The 23052-nt window shown below is 38.1% G+C and overlaps 1 protein-coding gene across 1 annotated transcript in view; it reads left to right on the top strand.

Moving 5' to 3' along the window:
- The window catches only part of kcnh8 (potassium voltage-gated channel, subfamily H (eag-related), member 8), a 52538-nt gene that overhangs the window by 16199 nt on the left and 13287 nt on the right, over positions 1-23052 (top strand). Inside the window, exons 4-10 of the mRNA XM_065289030.1 lie at positions 4798-4928; positions 5017-5251; positions 6138-6295; positions 14503-14707; positions 17920-18138; positions 18755-18954; positions 19709-19958. Of these exons, the coding sequence (XP_065145102.1) occupies positions 4798-4928; positions 5017-5251; positions 6138-6295; positions 14503-14707; positions 17920-18138; positions 18755-18954; positions 19709-19958 (1398 nt within the window). The remainder of the gene's footprint in view (positions 1-4797; positions 4929-5016; positions 5252-6137; positions 6296-14502; positions 14708-17919; positions 18139-18754; positions 18955-19708; positions 19959-23052) is intronic.

Raw genomic sequence — 23052 nt, 5'->3', positions numbered from 1 at the left:
TACTTTCGTCAAGGAGGGTCCTCTGTTGAAGTTTAAAACTATTGGATCTGCCCAGAGTCACTCAGGATCTGCCATAGGCGATCAGTCACTAACGTGGTCGTGACGGATATCAGGCGCCGAAACCGGCCGGAAACAACAAGTCCGAATTATCAGAACAACAAAACTAGGCAAACCTGGTTCTTGCTCCGTCTTTAACTTCTGTATATTCGGCAGTTTTGCAACAACGGATCGAATAGCTTTTCTCACGTCTTTCTCCGCTGCCATTACTGAACTACAACTCAAACTGACGCACAACCTCAACGTCATCGTTCTTAGCCACCCCCCTCTGTTCGCTGATTGGACCTGCAGATTTTTGCAGGAGTAAACAAAACTCTACACAGCAGTCCCAGACGTAGTACTGAAGCGAAATGTAAATTAAGCGGAAGCTCGTAGGAGGGCGGAGCAAGGCTACGTAGGGGTACCACCCCAGTGACAAAAAAGGTACAGTTTTGTAACTTTTTTCTGACAGTGCACCCATTACTCATTACGAGAATAGGAACAACCCTTTTAGACTGTGCACGAGGCGCACAAACCATTTTTCCCGTCGTTAAATTAGCAAAAGTGGATTTGTACCGACCCTTTTAGACTGTGCGTCGTTCGCTTTTGACCATGCACATAGATCGTTAAAATAGGGCCCACCATCTTTTATCAAAATGACTTCTTTTGTGTTCAACACATCATATACAATATAATGAGGAGTAAATAATGGCAGATTTTTTGTTGAACTATCCCTTTAATATTGCCAAAGTAATCATAGCTTGCAAAGAAAATTGGGCAAAACAAAGCACATAGCTTATGAAAAATATTGTATACAATATACAGAGTAATTGAATTTATTGAAGATATGACTGATAACTTTAAAGAATAAACATAAGAAAACAATAAAAATGAGAAATAGTAATAAATGACAAAAAACAGACAAAAGAGTAGCAGATCACGTTTATATAGGAGAAATATGCATGTAGTCCAACTTTAAAGTTAACAGAAGCAGTCACCTTTTAAATCACTAATCATTTGTTTGTTTATGCAAATCCCCAATGGCATCATAAAATTTGGGGACACATGATTTTTGATGCAGTTGTTTTTACATTTTATTCAATTTTATATGAATTGCTATTAAAACACAATTGATTCTGACCAGTACATTATTTTGGTTTTGAGTCTCCCCCAATCAAATAAATAGACCTGTTTTTTAAATAGCTGGCGGATAGTATTCCCACTTTAAGCACAGTCGGGACTTTCTATCACTCACCGTCTCTCTTATTGTGGCAGACACATACTGAATTGCTAACACAGCAGTCTTTATACATTCCCTTAGCAGTTTTTCATTATTTGGTACCACTCAAATATGTGGTGTGCATGTTTAAATTTGTGGTAGAAAGGTTACCTATTTTGTGCGCTCTGTTAAGAAAGTTCAGCTTTGTCTTATTACTGCCTTGATCACAATCTCTTCCTGTGGCAGTTATGTTCTCCTATCTCTCTCTGTCTCTCTGATGACCTGAGCCTCGAGTAAATTGGGAGTACATTTATTAGGATCTATAATAAGTGTTATACCGCTACACTCCCCACTGACAGGAGTCTTTTATGGATCAGTTTCTCGTTCCCATCACCCCTCTTTTCCACTGGCCCAGCAGGCTAATATGATCTTTCCCTCTCTTCCAAATCTTCTCACTCTCCATTTCTTTTCTTAGCCTATTGTCTCTCTCCATCCCTCCAGTTCTTCTCCCAATCCTGCACAGGTTTCCCTTGGTACCTTGTTCGGCAGGGTTGCAATGAGTGACATTTTCCCCTGTTGCCCTTGGCAATTGAGACTGGCAACCAAGCTGTCTTCTGCTTCCCTCAGCTGGTTGATTTAAAAATTCTACACACTACACATCCACACACACACACACACACACACACACACACACACACACACACACACACACACACACACACACACACACACACACACACACACGCGCGCGTATTGACAATATCCACAGAGAGATAGCACATTGATAAAATCCTTGTCTATTTATGCTATAACCAATGCACTACCATTTTTTATGACACTTTCTGGCTTTGCTACCAGATATAACAATGTTTTTGCTACCTGCTTAGGATTTTTTGTCATAACATAGTTTTTGTCATAACATTGTGTCTACACTATTAAAAAAAAATGGTCTGATGCTGTCACTGGGGGAAGTGGGCAGTACCCTTTAAAAATATCCTATATGTGCCATTAGGTAGAGATATGTATACATTTGGTACCAATATGTACCTCTGAGGTACTAATATAAAGGTGGAAAACTGTACGTTTTGTAAAGGTACCACCCCAGGGACACATGGAGTATATGTATCAGACCGTTTTTTTTCTGACATTGTAACTTTTGGGTGGAGAGCGACTGGCCAGATGTCCATACGATTTCCACCTAAATTGTAAATTCCACCTGACTCTGGCTCCCAGTAGCAAGTACAGTAAACAAAGTTTTTGTTGTGCTGGTTTTGCCTGTGATGTAAATGAAAATGTATTGTCCTTTAAAATATCTCTTATATGTCCCACCTGAATAGGAATTACAGACACAGAAAAAATACTGTTTAGTTAACATAATCAAATTAATCAACTTTACTAAATTGAAACATACGTGTCCAATATTAAAGGTTCCAAAGAATGCATTAATACAATATGTTACATTGTTCTCTGATACCTACATAGAAGTTATGTGACTTTATTAAAGGAGGGGTGCATGATCTCTGAAAGCCAATGTTGACATTTGAAATCACCTAAACAAACACGCCCCTACCCCAATAGAATGTAGACCTTTTTTTGATAGACCCACCCCACACATACGCAACCCAGGCAACGATGTTGGTTAGTAGACACGCCCCTTATTTCTTATTCGCTACAAGCGTGTTTTGGTAGTCGGCCCAACTCCCTTTCTAAAGTGTTTTTCAAAAATCATGCACCCCACCTTTAAGTGCAAAAATGATCTACAGACGATTTTAAATGTCCACTTACAACCCTAGGATTTGTCCCCAGAATGAAATGGTCTATAATTACCTTATTCGAAAGGGCCATGAACAATATTGTTGAGCTCTGCTCTGATTGGGTGTTTCTCAGAGCAGTTCATTTCAGTAGCTCTGTGTGTGTGTGCAAGAAGAAGATACAGATCTGGGGGAATAATCAAATATTCATAGTTTGATAATGGATGTTTCTGGAATTTTTTTCTCGGAATGGACCTGCAAAATGTAACTGTAATGTCAGTAGTACAACTTCAGGCTAAACGTTAGCATATAGCATTAACTAGCATGCAACACTAACTTTGTTTTTAGCATTGTAATAACATTGTATTTAATTGAATGCTGAGGGCATACATCACGACTGTAGTCACAGTCTGTGTTATGTTGAGATTGGCCTGTTTTCCAGCTGTCTTTTGCATGCACAAGGTTTCATATGAATAAGGAAACAATCGTGTTTGAGGTTCACGATATGTTATTACCATGTACAGAACTCTTATTATTCATCTAAGCATTCGGGCAACAAAATGACTTGAACGAGGCAGTGTAAAACAGGTCATCAACAAAAAGGTAGTTATTCTTGTTTCACACCAGCTTTTGTGTAGTATGGAGGTCAGCAATAAAAAAGATGTCTCTCTGAATAAATGCCCACTCAATAATAGTGGCAAGTAATATTTGCATGAAAATATCGATTGAGAACTGTGGCTTTTTCATCAAGCAGCAAAATTCACTCTCTGAATTATAGGCTACCTTCTTTCTTCAATGAAATTATTTTTATTGAATGTTCTGGAGAGAAATTAAACGTTGTTACAGGTAGGAGATGATGATTCAAATGTCTTACTTAACCAAATATTAGAGGAATATTTTCAGTTTTTCTCTGCCAATGTCATGTCATGTTGTCTTGGTTCTCACTTGCCAGGTCTGAGGAATCTTTATTTAATTTTTTCTTTCAAATTTACTAAGTTAAGACAAGATGTTTAAATTTCATGAACATGCTATTTGGTTTAATCATTTTGTAATTCTTATGTCATATATGTCAGTGGTACTCAAACTGGAGCCCTAAGATGGTGCCGGGGGGGCCCTGGTTTTTATAAAATAAATTAATTCATCATACATTTTTTGTAATTAATTCTCAGAAAAATAAAACATTGTAAAACTTAAAATCTAAATTAAACAAAACATATTAAATGATTAAGTGCTGTTGGTTAGTTGCTTTATGTCATAAATTTTCTTAGGGGGCCACGAAAGGATGGACTGTATACAAGGGGGGGCCGCACACTGAAAAAGTTTGAGAACCACTGCTATGTTATTAAAATATAAATTTATATCAAATGTTTGTGTAAGATTAAACTGTACCTGTCAAAATGATTTGCAGCATTCGGGTTACCATGTGTTATTAGTTTTCAGTGGATGTTATCTGGGAATATCCAATCAGGCCAATCAGAATCAAGCATTCCAACAAGCCGTGAAATAAAACTATATAACATACACTAAGTCCATATAAATGTGGTACATTTATAAAAATTAAGCCCAGTGAGACAACAGAGTCATTGGGGAATACATAAATGACTTACATAGAAAATCTATTTTAAAAAGGTACGACCTTTCTTTTAAATGTGTGGCCCCAATTATACCCCATTTTGCTAGATTAATGGTGTAAAAAATTTTAGCCCCACTCTCCCTTGTGTTTTTTTTTCTTGATAGATTGTATCCCACAATGCCCTTGACTTTCATAACCATAATCCAACCGTTTTACAGGGTGCCATCGGGAAAAGGTCAAGGGCGGGTCTCCGTTCGGCTCCACTCGACTGCGATCCAGCACGGTTTTGTACCAGATTACAGGACACCTGCACAACCGTCAAAAACAGAGTAAAATTAAACTTAATAAGGTGAGGTTGTACAAATACTGAGGATGTAGAAAAACCTGAAAAACATTGAATCAATTCATCTCTTTTTTTTTCATTTTTTTGGTAACAGAATGTGTTTGGTGATCCACCGGCCCTTCCTGAATATAAAGTCGCCGATGCCAAGAAGTCAAAATTCATTCTTCTCCATTTTAGCACCTTCAAAGCAGGCTGGGATTGGCTGATACTTTTGGCAACGTTTTATGTTGCTGTGACCGTGCCGTACAATGTTTGTTTTATTGGTGATCACGACTTCACTCGTAGCACCACGGTCACCGACATTGCTGTTGAGATTCTTTTTATAATAGGTAAGAACTTGAATTTGTATTTTGCATATGTCTTGATGGCATTTTTTATATAACACATCACAATCATAGTAATGTTTTTTTAATCAGATTCTGTAAAAATAACATTTGTATTGGTGTATCAATTAAATAATTATTTTTATACTTGGACATTACTTTGTGTGATATTAGAGCCATTGCCTAATATTTCTCTGTGATGTCATCTCTGTTTAAAAATATAAAAGAAAAAAACATAGATTAGTGCAAGATAAATGCAAGATTACTGGTTCTCAAATGGTTTTGCTTCAAAACCCAGATTTTACTTTAAATATGAAATCTAAAATTGTATAAAATATTGTATAAAAACTAAAATTCCTGCAAAACCAAACATTGAGATGACATTGGCTGAACTTGAAACTAGAAACTGTGTAAATGCATAAACAACCTTTACTCCGTGTTAATTTAAGTTTTAGTTAAGTTTAAATTAAGTAGATAAACCTACAGTATGTATTTAGCTACGCGTGGCTGAATGCAAAATGCATGATAATTGCATTTTATAATTTTTGTACACTTTCTTTTTTTTGTCAGAACAGACACACATGCTGAGAACCACTTTATAGAGGATCAGTTATAAGTTCATACCTAAATGGATTTTACAGATCACAACACTCCATTAAATAAGTACTTTGAGGCTCTTCTTTGAATTTAACTTAAAATAAAGCCTCATGTTCAGATTTGGTGACAGGCCATGAATATTTCATTATCCTTTTGTTGTTACTCTCTGATCAGACTCTCCTGATATAAAGCTAGCAGAAAGCATTTTTGCTGTTATCCAGTAAATGACTCTGTGAACACACTGTTATTCATTGAATTATGCTGATGGTGTATTTTGTGTCTCTCATTTCGCCAGACATTGTGTTCAGTTTCCGCACCACATACGTGAGCAAGTCGGGGCAGGTGATCTTCGACGCACGACAGATTTGCATCCATTACATGACCACATGGTTCATCATCGACCTGGTTGCCGCCCTACCCTTTGATCTTCTTTACGCTTTCAGAGTCAGCGTGGTGAGTAATGCATATTTCAAAAAATACATAACGTATGTATCAAAACAAACCTGTGGGAAGTTTCGAATGCATTTTCAATATGATATTGCAAAACAGCAGGTTCGCACTGAATTTATTTCTGCTCCGCAGAACTGAAAGGCCTTCACAAAGTCGTACACATCTGCTATCCCTTAAGTGTGTTTGCTTATTAAATATTTCGGATAAGTTCAGGATATTTTCAGCTAGCAACACTTATAATTAAAAACGCTCAAAGAATTTATCTCGCAATTAAAGTTAGCTTCAAAAACGAATTGGTTCTTGCATTTATATCCAGTTAATGTTATTAAATTAGTTATGCCTACCAGATTTAATGAAACCAGGATACAAGCTGCAACTTCTCAAGGCGTATGCATTGCCTTTCCTCTTTTGAAGAAAATTGAATCTAATATTCAGCATTTCCAAATATTGGATATAATAATATTTTTTTGGAGGACTACATTAATTTGTCTATGTTTTTTTTACTTAGCATTTGCATTGACTGCACAGAACAAGCAGCAAATTGATCTTTATCTTAATTATATTTAACCTGATATATATTAGTCACAAGCAATCTTGGATCCTTCAATCTCGGATATTACGTCTCTCCAGCACTGTCTATTTATCTCAATGATCTTGCCCTTAAGTGTTTAACAAAATATTGAGCAGATACTCCCTGGTGAGATTAAGCCGAGTGTGACCCTGGGTGGGTGGACCATGAAGTCCTTTAGATGACATCATGAATGTACAACTTTTAATGAGTGATCCTGGGTTCAGGTCCAAATAAAGATGTATAACAGGCGCTGAAATAGGCTGACACCAGCACTGCCGATTCCTCTACGAAAGCAGAGGTCACAGCAGGTCACAGAGCTCACAGGTTTTAATTCAGAAGAAAAGACAATCAGATTTTCAAGCCAATCCAGACTGGCAAAATCGATCAGTGCCACTTGGGTACACATGTACAGTGATGACACATACAGTAATGAAACCCTGCCTCCTTCTGTATGGCAAAACATGAGAAACGAGTGCTTCAAATCCACTGAGGCTTATTATATTGGACAGAGGGAAATACAGTACTATGCTTTAGTGTGTTACTGTAATACAGAGCTTGTTGCATCTGGCCTGTTCCCTTCAATCTGCTCCAATTACAGGTTTCCCCTCTGCTCCTCTGGTATCCGTACACATCTGCCCTTCAGTTTTAGTATGCACACAGCCAGATGCACACACTTGATTTCATTTGAATGACTTTCCGTTGAACCTACACTACTGAGGAAGTGATTTTTTTCTCTCCTGACCCTACACCTACACCTGAATAAACGTTTCGCCTTTTTACATTTTTATTTAGTGGTTATTTGCTCATTAAGCTGTATAAATAGTTTTTCTTCTTTTTCATTTCGTTTGCCTGCATCCGCCTACACATTTTCATCTGTGTATGAGTGTATTATTTGCTAATACACTTTGACACATTACCCAATAAACCTCGGCGTATGGACCCCTGTCACCGCCTCACCCCTCTCCACCCTCAATTTCACACTTCTTTTGTTATTCTCGACCACGCAGTTAAGTTCAGCCTTTCCACATTACTAATGGCATTCGTGTTTTTATTTCGTTTGATTCTGAGACTATGATCTCTTGCTGTTTATTAATATTTGATCGTGAAGTGAAACATTACAGTCATTGTAACGTGTATTATTATTTAATGCTGCAGGGATGTGAAAATGTGGGATCTCATGGGGAATGTCTGTCTGATTATAATATGAGAGGCGGTGATGAATATTGTCTGTTAGTTACCGCCTGAAGCTCAGGACAAACTCACCTAATCATTGTGTGTGTGTGTGTGTGTGTGTGTGTGTGTGTGTGTGTGTGTGTGTGTGTGTGTGTGTGTGTGTGTGTGTGTGTGTGTGTGTGTGTGTGTGTGTGTGCGTGCGCGCGCGTGCGTGCGTGTATGTGAAAGGTAATACAAAGTACAAGTATGATCTTATTTGTATGCATATATTCCATACTGAATTTATAAGCAATAATTATTGAATATATATTAGCTTTTTAAATTTAAAATGATTTCTTACTTTCACTTACTCTATTGATGTAAAGAAATGCACAGTAATAATGCATAAAAGGAACAGATTATAGTCATCCTGCTAAAAAAAACTTTTGCAGGGCCCAAAATAATTTTTTTGCATGAAAGTTTTGCATTTATAAATAATAAAGGGCTGTCAAAAGATTAATCGCATACAAAATAAAAGTTTGTATTTGCATAATATATTTGTGTGTTAATTATTGTGTGTAATTATTTTGTATATATAAATACATACATACGTGTGTACATTTAAGAAAAATTATATATATATATATATATATATATATATATATATATATATATATATATATATATATATATATATATATATATATATATACCGATGTATCGGCCTCTGATATTTATCGGCCGATTTTTGATGAATTTTCGAAACCATCGGCATATCGGCAACAGCACGAGAAAGGCCGATACCGATTGTTTATTAATTAACCGCATAAAGGCAATGAGTTACATGTCTGTTGCATAATCTAGCATTTTTTTTTATTTTATTATCAAAATAATTAAATATTTACCAAAACAAAATAAGTTGCATAAATTATAGTTTGTCAGACGTTCGATGAAGGAAAAAATTATAAATCACGTAGTTTTATATATATATAAAATCATCTGAAATGCAATGAACTAACTTTGACATTTAGACTTGTGCATTTGAAAGATGTTTTTATCCAAGCTATATTTTTATCAATATGTTAGTATGTGTGTCATTTTCACTGTTTAAAAAAAAATGCTGTGTGTTTTTAACCCAGGGCTGGGAAAAATTTGACAGAACACACTACAATGCTATGATGTAAAAAATTACCCAATGCTGAGTTGTTTTAACCCAATTGCTGGAAAGTTTCAACCCATGATTGGGTGACAACAACCCAGCATTGGGGAACTTTTAACCCAGCAATGCACATTTTGAAATAGTGTTACAAAAGTAACACTTTTGGGCTTTACCTAGCTTCCTGGGCTTTTTGGGCTTTACCTAGCTTCCTCTTCTATACGTTGCTTTAGTAATATGTGCAATTATAATATTGAGTCATAGCCGCAGCAAATTTAACTGCTCATGCTATCATGTATTTTGTTGTGCTATCTGTCGTTTTCTGTGCTTTTCACTTCTTCTATTTATGTAAAGCTGCTTTGAAACAATTGACTTTTGTGAAAAGCGCTATATAAATAAAATTGAATTGAATTGAATTGAAAAGTTGTCACTGGAACAGTACCTTTAAAAAAAGTCCTAATATGCACCATTTTGTTACAGATACAGTGAGGAAAATAAGTATTTGAACACCCTGCTATTTTGCAAGTTCTCCCACTTTGAAATCATGGAGGGGTCTGAAATTGTTATCGTAGATGCATGTCCACTGTGAGAGACATAATCTAAAAAAAATCCAGAAATCACAATGTATGATTTTTTAACTATTTATTTGTATGATGCATCTTCAAAGCTCTAAAATCTCGCAATACATGGCCTCGGTCATTCCCTCCTTAATACAGTGCAGTCGCCCTGTCCCATGTGCAGAAAAACACCCCAATGCATGAGCCTACCACCCCGATGCTTCACATCGGGGTGGTAGGCTCCATGTACCATGGTGTTCTTGGGATGGTACACGTTTAGTGGAATTATGACCAAAAAGTTCTATTTTGGTCTCATCTTACCACATGACTTTCTCCCATGACTCCTCTGGATCATCCAAATGGTCATTGGCAAACTTAAAGCAACACTAATGGCGCTTTTCCATTGCATAGTACCCCACGGTTTAGTTTAGTTTGGGTCGGGTCAGCTTACTTTTGGGAGCTTTTCCATTGGGTGCAGTACGTAGTACCGGATACTTTTTTCGTACCACCTCGGTTGGGGTTCCAAGCGACCCGAGCTGATACCAAACGTGACGCGAAAACACTGTGGATCACTGATTGGTCTGTGAGAATCGTCACGTCATCGCTATAATGTAAATATTAGCTTTAGCTTACTGCTAGCTTGCGCTGTCTCAAGCAAACATGTTGTTATCTGTGTTCTACTATAAGTTTCCAAACACCCTTTTAGCGATGAAAAACATCCACAGGTTGAGAATCCGGGACACCATAACAGTTTTTTCCAGACTTGCAGTTTGTGGCGGCACATTCGCGACGTGCACGTCCGCATTATATATGCTTAAATGCAACTTGAATGAGGCTCAGCAGAGCGCCGTCGACTGACGCCACGGGTCGGGTGTTTTGAACAGAAACTGTCATGTGAGACAGAGGTAGTTATAAACGCGATGTGCAAACATCTATTTGTGGTGGCCAATTTTAATTTTGTGGCAGACTGAGAAATAAATGATAGGGCTGGGAATCGATTCCAAAAAGAATCGATTCTTCGATTCCGAGGCATTGAGAATCGAGAGTCGATTCCAAAGGTTGGAATCGATTCCATAAGGGGAATCGATTCCATTAAGGAGAATCGACTCCTCTTTAAGATTGATTTTTAATACAAATCGCGGCCATGGTTCCGTTCTTCGTACGTGGATTACTCCGTTAGCTGGATTTTAATGGTGATTTGGCTTGATCTTGGATTATTTGGTTCTTCGAAGCTCATCCTCAAGTTGCTGTCATAGCAACCGGTCCGTAAGATGCTCGGGAGCAGGTTTACTTCATGTAAACAAGATTAGATCGCACCTTTTTAATCAGAGGTGATACGTAAAGTCTGACGCATTCATGTATTCTCCATTATACGAGCGCAATCTGCGTAAGATGCACGATTAATATGAAGAGCTTTTCAAATTCAACACGTAATAAAAAAGGTTAGATTGAATATAACGATGTTATTTAAAATATATATAATATAAAAAAGCTGTACTTGTGGAACTTGTTTTTGTAAAGCAGACGTTTTGATTATTATTCTTAAACAAATGACAAGAAAAACGTATGACCATATTATTGAAAATTGATTTAATAAAGTCATTTAATAATTTATTTAGTAATTTGTATGCTATCTATTCTTTAAAATTCTTTTTACAAAGATGTTACCCTGTCCCTTTCATGTGACAAAAAAATGCCAATAAACAATTTTTTTTATTTTACACATTTTTACATGGGTATCTTCTTTACTGCACCTTTCTGTACAGACTTAGCAGTTAATATGGACTCCTGTTAATATTGTTGCAGTCAGAAATCAGTTATATGAGAACATTGCAATTGAAGTAAACTTATTTAGTGCATTGAAGATAAATTGTTATTTAAAGAGTTGCACTTTATAATCTTTTGGTGTAGAATAACATTTACTTTCACTAATTGCACATCATATTTCATTTACCACATTCTTGGAAACTGCTGAAAGTATTGGTGTATTATTTTCAACTGCACAAAAGAGGGGAAAACACCATCTTATAATAAACTACAATTCAAATTTAATTTATCAGCTATTAAAGTGTTGCATTGGCTGTGGGTTTAAGAAAGAGCAACTTCCTCAAGAGATGAGAGAGACATCACATGAAGATGCAGGACCACCACCTGTTATTTATTCTGCTTTTTTTTGGTTGCTGTTATAAACAGGCATTTAACTGTTTTTAAAAGAGACTTAAAGTAGGCCTACTTTAGGAGCATCAAAGTTTGATTACAAGCATTGATCTTAATCTTGACATGAATATTAAAGATATCAAGATTATATTTTCACAAAATAGTTTACATTATGTTGGGTGATTATATGTACAAAAATACTTTTAGGTAGGTTTACAAATTCAGCATCATTAAATTTTCAAAATAACCTTCTATCCATAGCTCGCGCACTGCAGGGGTTAAAAATGGGCGTGTTCTTGTCCATTGTAATCCATTGTAAATGGATTTGCAACAGTCGCTTTGACACGCCCGGTATAGAGTGTTTCTCGTTGTGTGGCACGGTAAGACGGGCCAATGTTAGACACTGTTCGTATAGAAAAAGAATCGAAAATAGCAGTGAGGAATCGATTCTTGGAATCGATTCTTTCGATTCCAGAAACAGGAATCGGAATCGGAATCGATTCCAAAAAATCCGGAATCGAACAGCCCTAATAAATGAATGTATGGGAATGTACAACAATGCTCTCACGTGTATGATGTCACAGCAGTAGGCAGCGTAAATATAACGACACGCCTATAATCCCTCCCACTCCGAAGTGATACTAAACTCGATGGAAAAGCTAACCACGCCAAAGTGAGGTGAGCTGACCCGACCCAAACTAAACTCAACCGTGGGGTACTATGCAATGGAAAAGCGCCATATGTAGTTTCCATGTAAAAATGACTTACAGCTTCCCCATGTGGTTGAAAAGCACAACAGTGCCTGGTATCAGACACTCTTCTCTAGGCAGGGGGAGGGGCGGGGCTTTGTGCTCTACCCTCCACCGCCACTTTCAGAGTGTGCTTGTAGCAGCTAGGAGGTTGCAGCAACAGTACAATTTGTCCAGTTAAAAGTTGTTCTATCACTGAAATAATTTTAGAGACATTATTTAAAGGTAAAAAACTACATAGTGTTGCTTTAAGACAGGCCTGGATATGTGCTGGTTTAAGCAGGGGAACCTTCCGTGCCATGCATGATTTCAAACCATGACGTCTTAGTGTATTACCAACAGTAAACTTGAAAACGGTAGGCCTTTCCAGCCTTGTGGAGGTGTGCAATGTTGTCTCTAGTGTCTTTGGACAGTTCCTTGGTTTTGGCCATGTTAAGGGCGATTTATAGTCGTGCGTAGGTCCTACGGCGTAGCTGCGACGGCGTAGGTTCCGCGTCGGTTTTCATTTATACTCGACCCCGTCGACGTGCAAACACACCTGCAGACCGCTGGTAGGCAGTAATCAGGCGTGTAACCACAGTAGCAGCAGAAGAAGTCACAAAAGAAGAAGCTAAGCAAGTTAACCCACAAATGAAGAAGAAACAGCAACTTGTTGTGTAAAATTTGAGAAGACCAGCAATGATGGAAGTAAATAAACAGCGACTTTTGATGCAGTTTGAGTTCACTCCTCAACTTGGCTCGTCTTTGTTTTCACTGTCACAAACGGAAATACCTATGACGCAGTTTTTTTTACCTGACGGGAGGGGTTCTGGTGGACCAATCACAGCGCTTGCGGTCCGCGTAGATCTGGCGCGCTGTTAAAAATGTTGTGAGGTGCGCGTCAGGCTACGCAGAGCTACGCACATAGCTACGCGTAGGACCTACGCACGACTATAAATCGCCCTTTAGTATTTGGATTCTTACTGATTGTATGGGGTGGACAGGTGTCTTTATGCAGCTAACGACCTCAAACAGGTGCATCTAATTTAGGATAATAAATGGAGTGGAGGTGGACATTTTGAAGGCAGACTAACAGGTCTTTGAGGGTCAAAATTCTAGCTGATAGACAGGTGTTCAAATACTTATTTGCAGCTGTATCATACAAATAAATAGTTAAAAAATCATACATTGCGATTTCTGGATTTTTTTAGATTATGTCTCTCACAGTGGACATGCACCTACGATGACAATTTCAGACCCCTCCATGATTTCTAAGTGGAAGAACTTGCAAAATAGCAGGGTGTTCAAATACTTATTTTCCTCACTGTATGTAGTTTTAAGGGTACCAGTATGTACCTCTTAGGTACCAGTGTACCTTCTGTGTACATAAATGTACTTTTGGTTAGGGCTGCACGATAAATCGCATGCGATTGTCACGCGCCTCTCGTCTGTAAAGCTGTATCATTTATAACCTGCGATTATAAATGAAATATTGCCTAGCTTTTCAGTGAACTACGCCTCTTTGTAGTAAACGCCGCTCCATCTGAAATCAATTAACTGGCTTTACTGACGACCCTACTTTTAGTCTACCACCCCAGTGACAACTTTTGCACCTTCTTGTACTTTATTTCTGCGAGTGTATGTTCTGTGCAGTATTTACCCAGAGTTAAAAACAAGCCGGTATTTTATAGTACTTAGTCTTATATGTTACACCTGCTTCCCACTATATTCCTTTATTTGCTAGAATATACCTGGTTCTAATTATATCGCTGTAGTCTATATAAAACTGGCAGTTAACTAGCATGTGCCCTTCACAAACTTAAACGCACACTCAGCAAATCCTCCACATCCACTGTGAGAATCCCTGAATGACGTCTTCTCTCTTCCAGGTGTCAGTTGTCCATCTGCTGAAGACCGTACGCTTGCTGAGGCTCCTCCGTCTGCTACAGAAGATGGACCGATACTCCCAGCACAGTACGGTGGTGCTGACACTGCTAATGTCCATGTTTGCACTGCTGGCTCACTGGATGGCCTGCATCTGGTACATCATTGGCAAAAAAGAGGTGGAGGGCAATGCAGACTCTTGGGATATAGGTAAGAAAGTAAAGCATGAATATGGAACGGCATAACATTATACTTATCATTATAGTAGTTTTTCTTCCCTGCAGGTCAACTTATATAATGTTAATAAACTGTTTAAAAGTCAATATATGTTTGCATTTTATCAGCCTATACACAAATTGTCCTACTAACTTGAACTTTGTGTGCATCTTATAAAAAGCAAAGCGGTAATGATTGAGCAGTTATTTCCACTGAAAAAAACCTTACGGTATGTTATTTAATTTTAAGTCTGGGTCTGTCTACTGTAATGTGTAATTTGATCTGATCGATTCCTAATGAAACCGTCTGTGAAATATCAGCTCAGAATAGATTGGTTAAAATTGCATTATGAACATAATACGGATGGATTTAATCTAACGCTGCTATGTGAGTGAGAGAGAAAGAGAGAGAGTGTGTGATAAAGACATCAGACTATAATAAAAAGAGCAGAATTTATAGTTACAGTAGAAAAGAGATAAGACTGACACTCCTAGATGTGTTTTAGACTCATAGTGGACAAGCAGAAAGATAGGAAAAATGCACTAGAGATCGCAAGCAGTCAAGTGAGCAACAGAATGTAAAAAAAGTGGGTGAACATCAGCAAACCAGTCACCCCAACGCTGTGCCGCTGGCCTTCCTCTTCATCTTGTCTGTAGGAGGGGCTGTAATTAGGCCCAGTGTGCTGCTCTGTGGTTCATAATGACAGACCGCTGTAAAAGTACCAGCATTCCCAATGCCTGGTCCCTGATCAGTATTGAGGGAAAGCTGCTCTTCCACTTTACATCCAACGACTGACCCTCGGCCTGCTCTGATGGGCAGTTACTATAGCAACACTGGAGTCTCCTCTCTGGTACCCTGATTTAGAAAGTAGGGATGGATGGGTACCTACTTTTCAGCCAGCACAAGGGTTGTTTCATGAAAAACATCTGTGTGTGAGGATGTCTGAGTATGCATCCAAACAATGCATGATTATAAAAGAACTGTTTTTGTGAGACTGGAACAATTGATGTGATATTCTGCCTTGTTGTACCCAAGGTTACCAAATAAAAAGCGTAGCAATACCTTGGTATATTGTTTCTGATTAAAATACTGCTGTGTTGTCTGATTACCATATAGCAGGGTTCCCCAAATCTTACCCTGGAGGGCCTGAGCACTACAGAGTTTAGGTCCAACCCTAATCAAACTGACCCACCTGTGATTAATCATAATAACCTTTATTAGCTTGCTCAGGTGTGTTTGATAGGGTTGGAGCTAAACTCTGCAGTTCTACGGCCCTCCAGAGTAAGATTTGGTGAACCCTGCCATAAAGTGTCAAAAGTTTGAAAAGCTAAAAATACATCATAAGGATATTATGTAAAGATGTTCCATGAAAATATTTTGTCAAATTTACTAAAGTAAATAGACTCACTTAAAGTATTATTAGGAACACCTGTTCAATTTCTCATTAATGCAATTATCTAATCAACCAATCACATGGCAGTTGCTTCAATGCATTTAGTGGTGTGGTCCTGGTCAAGACAATCATCTGAACTCCAAACTGAATGTCAGAATCGGAAAGAAAGGTGATTTAAGCAATTTTGAGTGTGGCATGGTTGTTGGTGCCAGAGAGGCCGGTCTGAGTATTTCACAATCTGCTCAGTTACTGGGATTTTCACACACCACCATTTCTAGGGTTTACAAAGAATGGTGTGAAAGGGGAAAAACATCCAGTATGTGGCAGTCCTGTGGGCAAAAATGCCTTGTTGATGCTAGAGGTCAGAAGAGAATGGGCCGACTGATTCAAGCTGATAGAAGAGCAACTTTGACTGAAGTAACTACTGGTTACAACCGAGGTATGCAGCAAAGCATTTGTGAAGCCACAACACGCACAACCTTGAGGCGGATGGGCTACAACTGCAGAAGACCGCACCGGGTACCACTCATCTCCACTACAAATAGGAAAAAAAGGCTACAATTTGCACGAGCTCACCAAAATTGGACAGTTGAAGACTTGAAAAATGTTGCCTGGTCTGATGAGTCTCGATTTCTGTTGCGACATTCAGATGGTAGAGTCAAAATTTGGTGTAAACAGAATGAAAACACATGGATCCATCATGCCTTGTTACCACTGTGCAAGCTGATAGTGGTGGTGGAGTAATGGTGTAGGGGATGTTTTCTTGGGGCACTTTAGGCCCCTTAGTGCCTTAGTAGCCATCCTCTGATGGCTACTTCCAGCAGGATAATGCACCATGTCACAAAGCTCGAATCATTTCAAATTGGTTTCATGAACATGACAATGAGTTCACTTTACTAAAATGGCCCCCACAGTCACCAGATCTCAACCCAATAGAGCATCTTTGGGATGTGGTGGAGCGGGAGCTTCGTGCCCTGGATGTGCATCCCACAAATCTCCACCAATTGCAAGATGCTATCCTATCAATATGGGCCAACATTTCTAAAGAATGCTTTCAGCACCTTGTTGAATCATTGCCACGTAGAATTAAGGCAAAAGGGGGTCAAACACAGTATAAGTATGGTGTTCCTAATAATCCTTTAGGTGAGTGTATATCAAAACTTATTTTTATATTTTTGTGAGTGGATGCAGTCCTAGGGACCTCATTTGGACATCCTCAAAAGCGATTTTCTCAATATTTAGATTTTTTGGGACCCTCGGATTTACAAATAGTATCCTGAATATTGTCTGATCCGAACCATACATCAATATAAAGTTTATTTATACATCATTTCAGATTCTCATAAAAAAAAAGCTTATCAGGAAGCTTCACCCTGAGATGCATTTAAAAAATATTACATTTATTCTAGGCTATTATAGGCTGCTTTTTCCTCAATATTCAATAATCAAATAAACATGAAACTAAGTAAATAAAAATCTCTCTGCAGGACGGATTAAATTATATTTTATAAGCACTTTTTGTACTATTGCCTCCCTACGACACATCGCTTTTATTGTTTCCTAATCTTTGTAAGTTGATTTGGACAAAAGAGTCCGCTAAATGCCTAAATATAACTGTAATATTCAGTCTAAGTCATCCATTTTATATTTATATATATATATATATATATATTATTTTATTTTTTTTTTTTTAGTTATCTCATAAAAGAAATTTGTATGTTTGGCAAAACTATATTTTTGTCTACAAAAGTAATTTCAAACATTTAATAACATCTCATTTTTCTTTTTCTTGGTCTTACTTCGTTCTCCTCAGGCTGGCTGCATGAGCTCGGGAAGCGTTTGGAGTCTCCATACGAGGGGATGAGCGCGTCCCCGGTCAATGGAACGGCTAGCAGTGGACCGTCTTTACGAAGCATCTACATAGCGGCGCTGTACTTCACCCTCAGCAGCCTGACCAGCGTGGGCTTCGGAAATGTCTCTGCCAACACAGATGCAGAAAAGATCTTCTCCATCTGCACCATGCTCATCGGAGGTTCGTGTGTGTTTGTACAGGCAGGTTGAAGTTTTAGAGGTTCATTTAAATATAATTCACATTATGACAAGCTTGGATTATAAACCGAGAGTGAGGTCGCATCTGTGTTGGGTTGTACAAGACAAATGAATATAGCAAAAGGTATGCTATAAATATCTCTTAAAAACAAAACACAGTTTCTACACAATACACGTAAATTAAGGTCAGACAATATGCACCGTACAACAGGCAACATGTCATTGTGTTTATGTGTGTTTACACATGTTTGTCTGTCGACACATGGGATAATGTGAGCCCACACCAGCTGCTTGCATTGAAAATTTATGGCCTTTATTTTGTGAAATGTCACCCGTCGCCACAGGGCAGTTCTGCCCCCTTCCCAAACATACAGTAATACCCAATTGCACACAGCAACACGTATCTACACATTAAATAATCACCTGCGTAAGTGAAATTATACTTTAAAAGACATACTTGACTTTATCTGCCTTGCAACAGTTCCTTATCCCATCTTATCTATTTATCTTCTATCTATCCATTTCTCTCAACTTCAAGTATAAAAACAGAGATGTACTGTTTATTAATGTAGGCCTGTGTTTAATTGTGTCTTTTGCAGCATTGATGCACGCTCTGGTCTTCGGCAATGTGACAGCCATCATCCAGCGCATGTACTCGCGCTGGTCCTCCTACCACACGCGCACTAAAGACCTGAAAGATTTCATCCGTGTGCACCACCTGCCCCAGAGCCTCAAACAGCGCATGCTGGAATACTTTCAGACCACCTGGTCTGTCAACAACGGCATCGACTCGAACGAGGTAACAGACTGCAGAGGTAAATCAGTGCTCCAAGCTCAGCTGGCAGAGCAATGCATTAACAGCTAAAAAGGTCATGGGTTTGAACCTAGGTGATATGTATAGCTTCTAATGCACTGTAGGTTGATGCAGAACACAGCTGGACTGTGCTAGGCGAGACAACTTTGCCATTTTATTTTGGACGTCACTCTAATGTTGCCTATTGGTGAATATATACCAAATATTATATTACACTATAAAAGTGCTATCTTCTAAGGTTTCATGACAGCTTAATAATATACCAAATCTATAACGAAGGGAATTACAAAGGCAAGTACAGTGCACATAGAGGAGGGCGACAACTTCCTATGTTCTGTCCTTGAGCCCAGGACATTATTCCAGAGTCGAGAGAGATAGTGTAAAAAAGAGATGGAATCTAAACATCTTGCTAAATCACAGATTTATGAATAATAGATGGCTGAGGCTGATGGCCGGAGAGCAGGAGTAAGAGAAATATGGGGAAGGGGAGAGTTGTGTGTGTGTGTGAGTGAAGGGGAGAGTGACAGATGTCATTTGGTCAGGCTGAAGGATGTGTGAAGCTGGATGGATGCTCGCGTTTTTTAGGTGGTAAAACATGCAAAATAACTTTAATGCAAGTTTAATGAATCTAATGTACAGCTGCATAAATAAAAGTAGATGAGGGTACAGATGATGTCATTGATGTTCCATTTCATTCCCCTTTTCATTTCACATTTTCTTTCCTGTTTTCTCTCTACAGCTATTAAAGGATTTTCCCGATGAGATGCGTTCAGACATTGCAATGCATCTAAATAAAGAAATCCTGGAGCTGTCTGTCTTCTCTTCTCTGAGTCGCGGGTGTCTTCGTTCTCTGTCTCTGCACATAAAGACGACGTTCTGCGCGCCGGGCGAGTATCTGCTGCGGCAGGGAGATGCTCTGCAGGCCCTTTTCTTTGTCTGTTCTGGATCTATGGAGGTGCTTAAGGACAACATGGTGCTAGCTATCCTTGGTTAGTTTACACAGAGTTCCAGTTTTAATAATGCGTCTTTAAAGTGCTGTCTTTGTCATATTATTTGCTTCATTTTGAATATTTGCATGTTTACAGAGACTAAATGATTTATCCATTATATGTGACACACCTCCTCCACGCTTTCCAAAAACATGCATGCACACAGAGACCGTTGTATTGGAGCAGAAGAGAAACATCTAAGATCTAATGTCACATAAATCAAACACTGAACTCATCTTTACACTGACCTTATACAGTATAGATCAGGGGTCTCAAACTCAAACTGGTTTGGGGCCATTTCTGAGATCTCGTTCTCGTTGAAGGGCCACAGAGCTATTTTATATATATATATATATTTCTGTAAATATTATCTTAACATAACATATATACAAACTGTCTTTTTATATATTATTTTAATAGTATAAATCATTTCTTAATCTTATCTTAAATAACTTCATATTAATACCTTTCCCTAAACTAAAAAATAAATTCCTGAATACATTTATTAACTATAATAAGTTTTTTTGCAACCAGGTAGTGTTTCTGTTTTGATTTATTTAGGATTTTTCACAGACTTGACTTGGTTATGTTCAGTCTCTGTAAAAATCTATATTAGGCTACTGTTCTATGTGTAACTGCATAGCAGGCCAGTGCCAGCCGGTGACTTCTTTTTTCGAGGGCGCTCGATGCGAAGTTCGTTACATGTATGTAGCCCATCATGTGTGGGTTCGTAATTTCAAAATATGTGTTCTGCGCTTCGAGAGAATAGGTGTGCATCACATTTTTTGTCAAAATAAGTGCCTGCTGCAGATGTGTCTAAAGGGTTTATGATAAAAGAGACACCCGTGTTTGCCAGATACTCGCATAATCTCATGCGTAATCAAAGTTTACTGTTAAGGGAGTGTCTTGCGTGTATTTTGTGAATGTGAGCGTCTCTTTTATCATAAACGGTTTTGACGCGTGTGCAGCAGGCACTTATTTTGACAAAACACGTGATGCACACAGGATCTCTTAACGCGCAGAACACATAATTTGAAAAAAGGAACCACACACATGACACTCCAAACACTTATTTTGAATTAGCGCCCCCTTGGATGAGCAGTCACGAGCCGCCACTGTAGCAAGCAATATAAGGAAATACTTCATACTATACTTATATTGAGATGAGTGAGTTGCATACATACTTTTATCTTTTGCACGTTTCTCCTCATCTTACCTCTTTTTCTAACCTGGGCACCTGATACCTTTTTTTCTCATTTGTAGTTCAATATGTGTTGCATTACATTTCCACCTCTCCCTTCCTATATGAGGTGTCGCCATTTGAACTGTGACTTGGCGTGAACTAACCCCGCCGCAGCTTTTTAAGTAACAGCTGAGTAACCCCATAACAGATCTTCTCTGGACTAACACTCCACAGTCCCGACCAAATTAACTGATCGCGTAGTGGAAAATGCTATGTTTACATGCACAAAATTTTGAAATGGACTAGCCCAAAAGCATCTTATTCACAGCCCAAATACCAACAACTAATAAACACAATCCTTTCATCTTTAACCTGCAGAAAAAAAATACTCGCGGAGACAGTTTAAACAGTAGCCGAAATCTAAACTCGAAAAAAGCAGAGGACTTGGCAACGCAACCCAGGCACAGCATCTCTCGTCAAATTCACGCTTTATCTCTGGATAAATATGCAAAGCTGGATTGGAGAAAGGTGTTCTTTAGATATAGGCAATAAAAAAAGCAATATTCAAAAGGCACGATGCTCTTTTATTGCTTTATGTAGCCTAATATTATAAAAGTACGCATGAATGCTGCATAATGTACAGCATGTGACCCCATTACCTTAATAATGCATGTTGCCATTGCCTTGCTATTGCATGTTTCTGTGACATCAATCATGTGATACGTAAATAAGACGTGAACTTCAGCACAAATGTTCTGCGCATGTGCACACTGCAAAAAATTACTTTCTTTCTTAGTATTTTTGTCTTGTTTTCAGTAGAAATATCTAAAATTCTTAAATTAAGATGCTTTTTCTTGATGAGCTACACGACCCAAGAAAATAAGTCTAGTTTTTAGACCAAAAATATAAACTTTAAGTGATTTTGTGCATAAAACATCTGCCAATAAGCAAAAAAAACATTTTTCTTAAACACTAAATTCAAGACAAATTCAAGAAAAAATTTGCTTACCCCATTGGCAGATTTTTTTGCTTTTGTACAAAATCCCTTAAATTTGATATTTTTGGTCTAAAAACTAGACTTATTTTCTAAATAAGTCGTTTTGCTCATTAAGAAAAAGCATCTTAATTTAAGAATTTTTAGATATTTTTACTGAAAACAAGACAAAAATACTAAGAATTGTTTTCTTGAAAATAATTTTTTGCAGTGAATATGAAACCAAGTAAATAAAAATCTTTCTGCGGGACGGATTATATTATATTTTTGACAGCAGATGCGGGCCACAGAGAGGGGGAGGGAGGGCTACAAATTGCCTTTGGGCCAGGAGTTTGAGACCACTGTTTATTATGACATTATTTGATAAAATTGCATTCTCTAATGACAATATCATGCTCTCTGCACAATGACTGATAGGTAGAAATTGCTTCAAAGCTTTCTGGCTAAGCATAGAATCTGGCCTATAGGCTTGAAGATGGTTTTCAAGCCATTTATTTAACATAAATATAGTTGGTATATTTGGTGTTGTTGCCATTTTTGTAGAGTTGCAGTTTCGATAAAATTGCCAAAGTCATATTCACACATTTGCTTGTGTTTTAGTGCCACCCTGCAACATGTCACAGCATGTGTCCTACCCACCAGGCCACCATATTTGTTTATGTAATTCTCTCATGCTAGTTTCAGGGCACAGGTGTTAATGAAGTATTGTGAAGAAAACAATTACTGCCTCTCATTAAGTGAAAACTTTGATTTATATGAGAGATGGGTTAAGGGGTTGTGTGTACATCAGACAGTACAAGCAGCCCAATGCGATCAGTCACTCTCTCTGTGGGACTTCACAAACACACAGCAGGCTCACAAGACAGAGAGCAAATGTGTGAAAAAAAAATTCCATCTTCCTGTTGGTCCTGCCTGTG

Source organism: Paramisgurnus dabryanus, chromosome 19, assembly GCF_030506205.2.
Source record: "Paramisgurnus dabryanus chromosome 19, PD_genome_1.1, whole genome shotgun sequence".
NCBI lineage: Eukaryota > Metazoa > Chordata > Actinopteri > Cypriniformes > Cobitidae > Paramisgurnus > Paramisgurnus dabryanus.
This window is presented reverse-complemented; position numbering and strand designations above follow the sequence as displayed.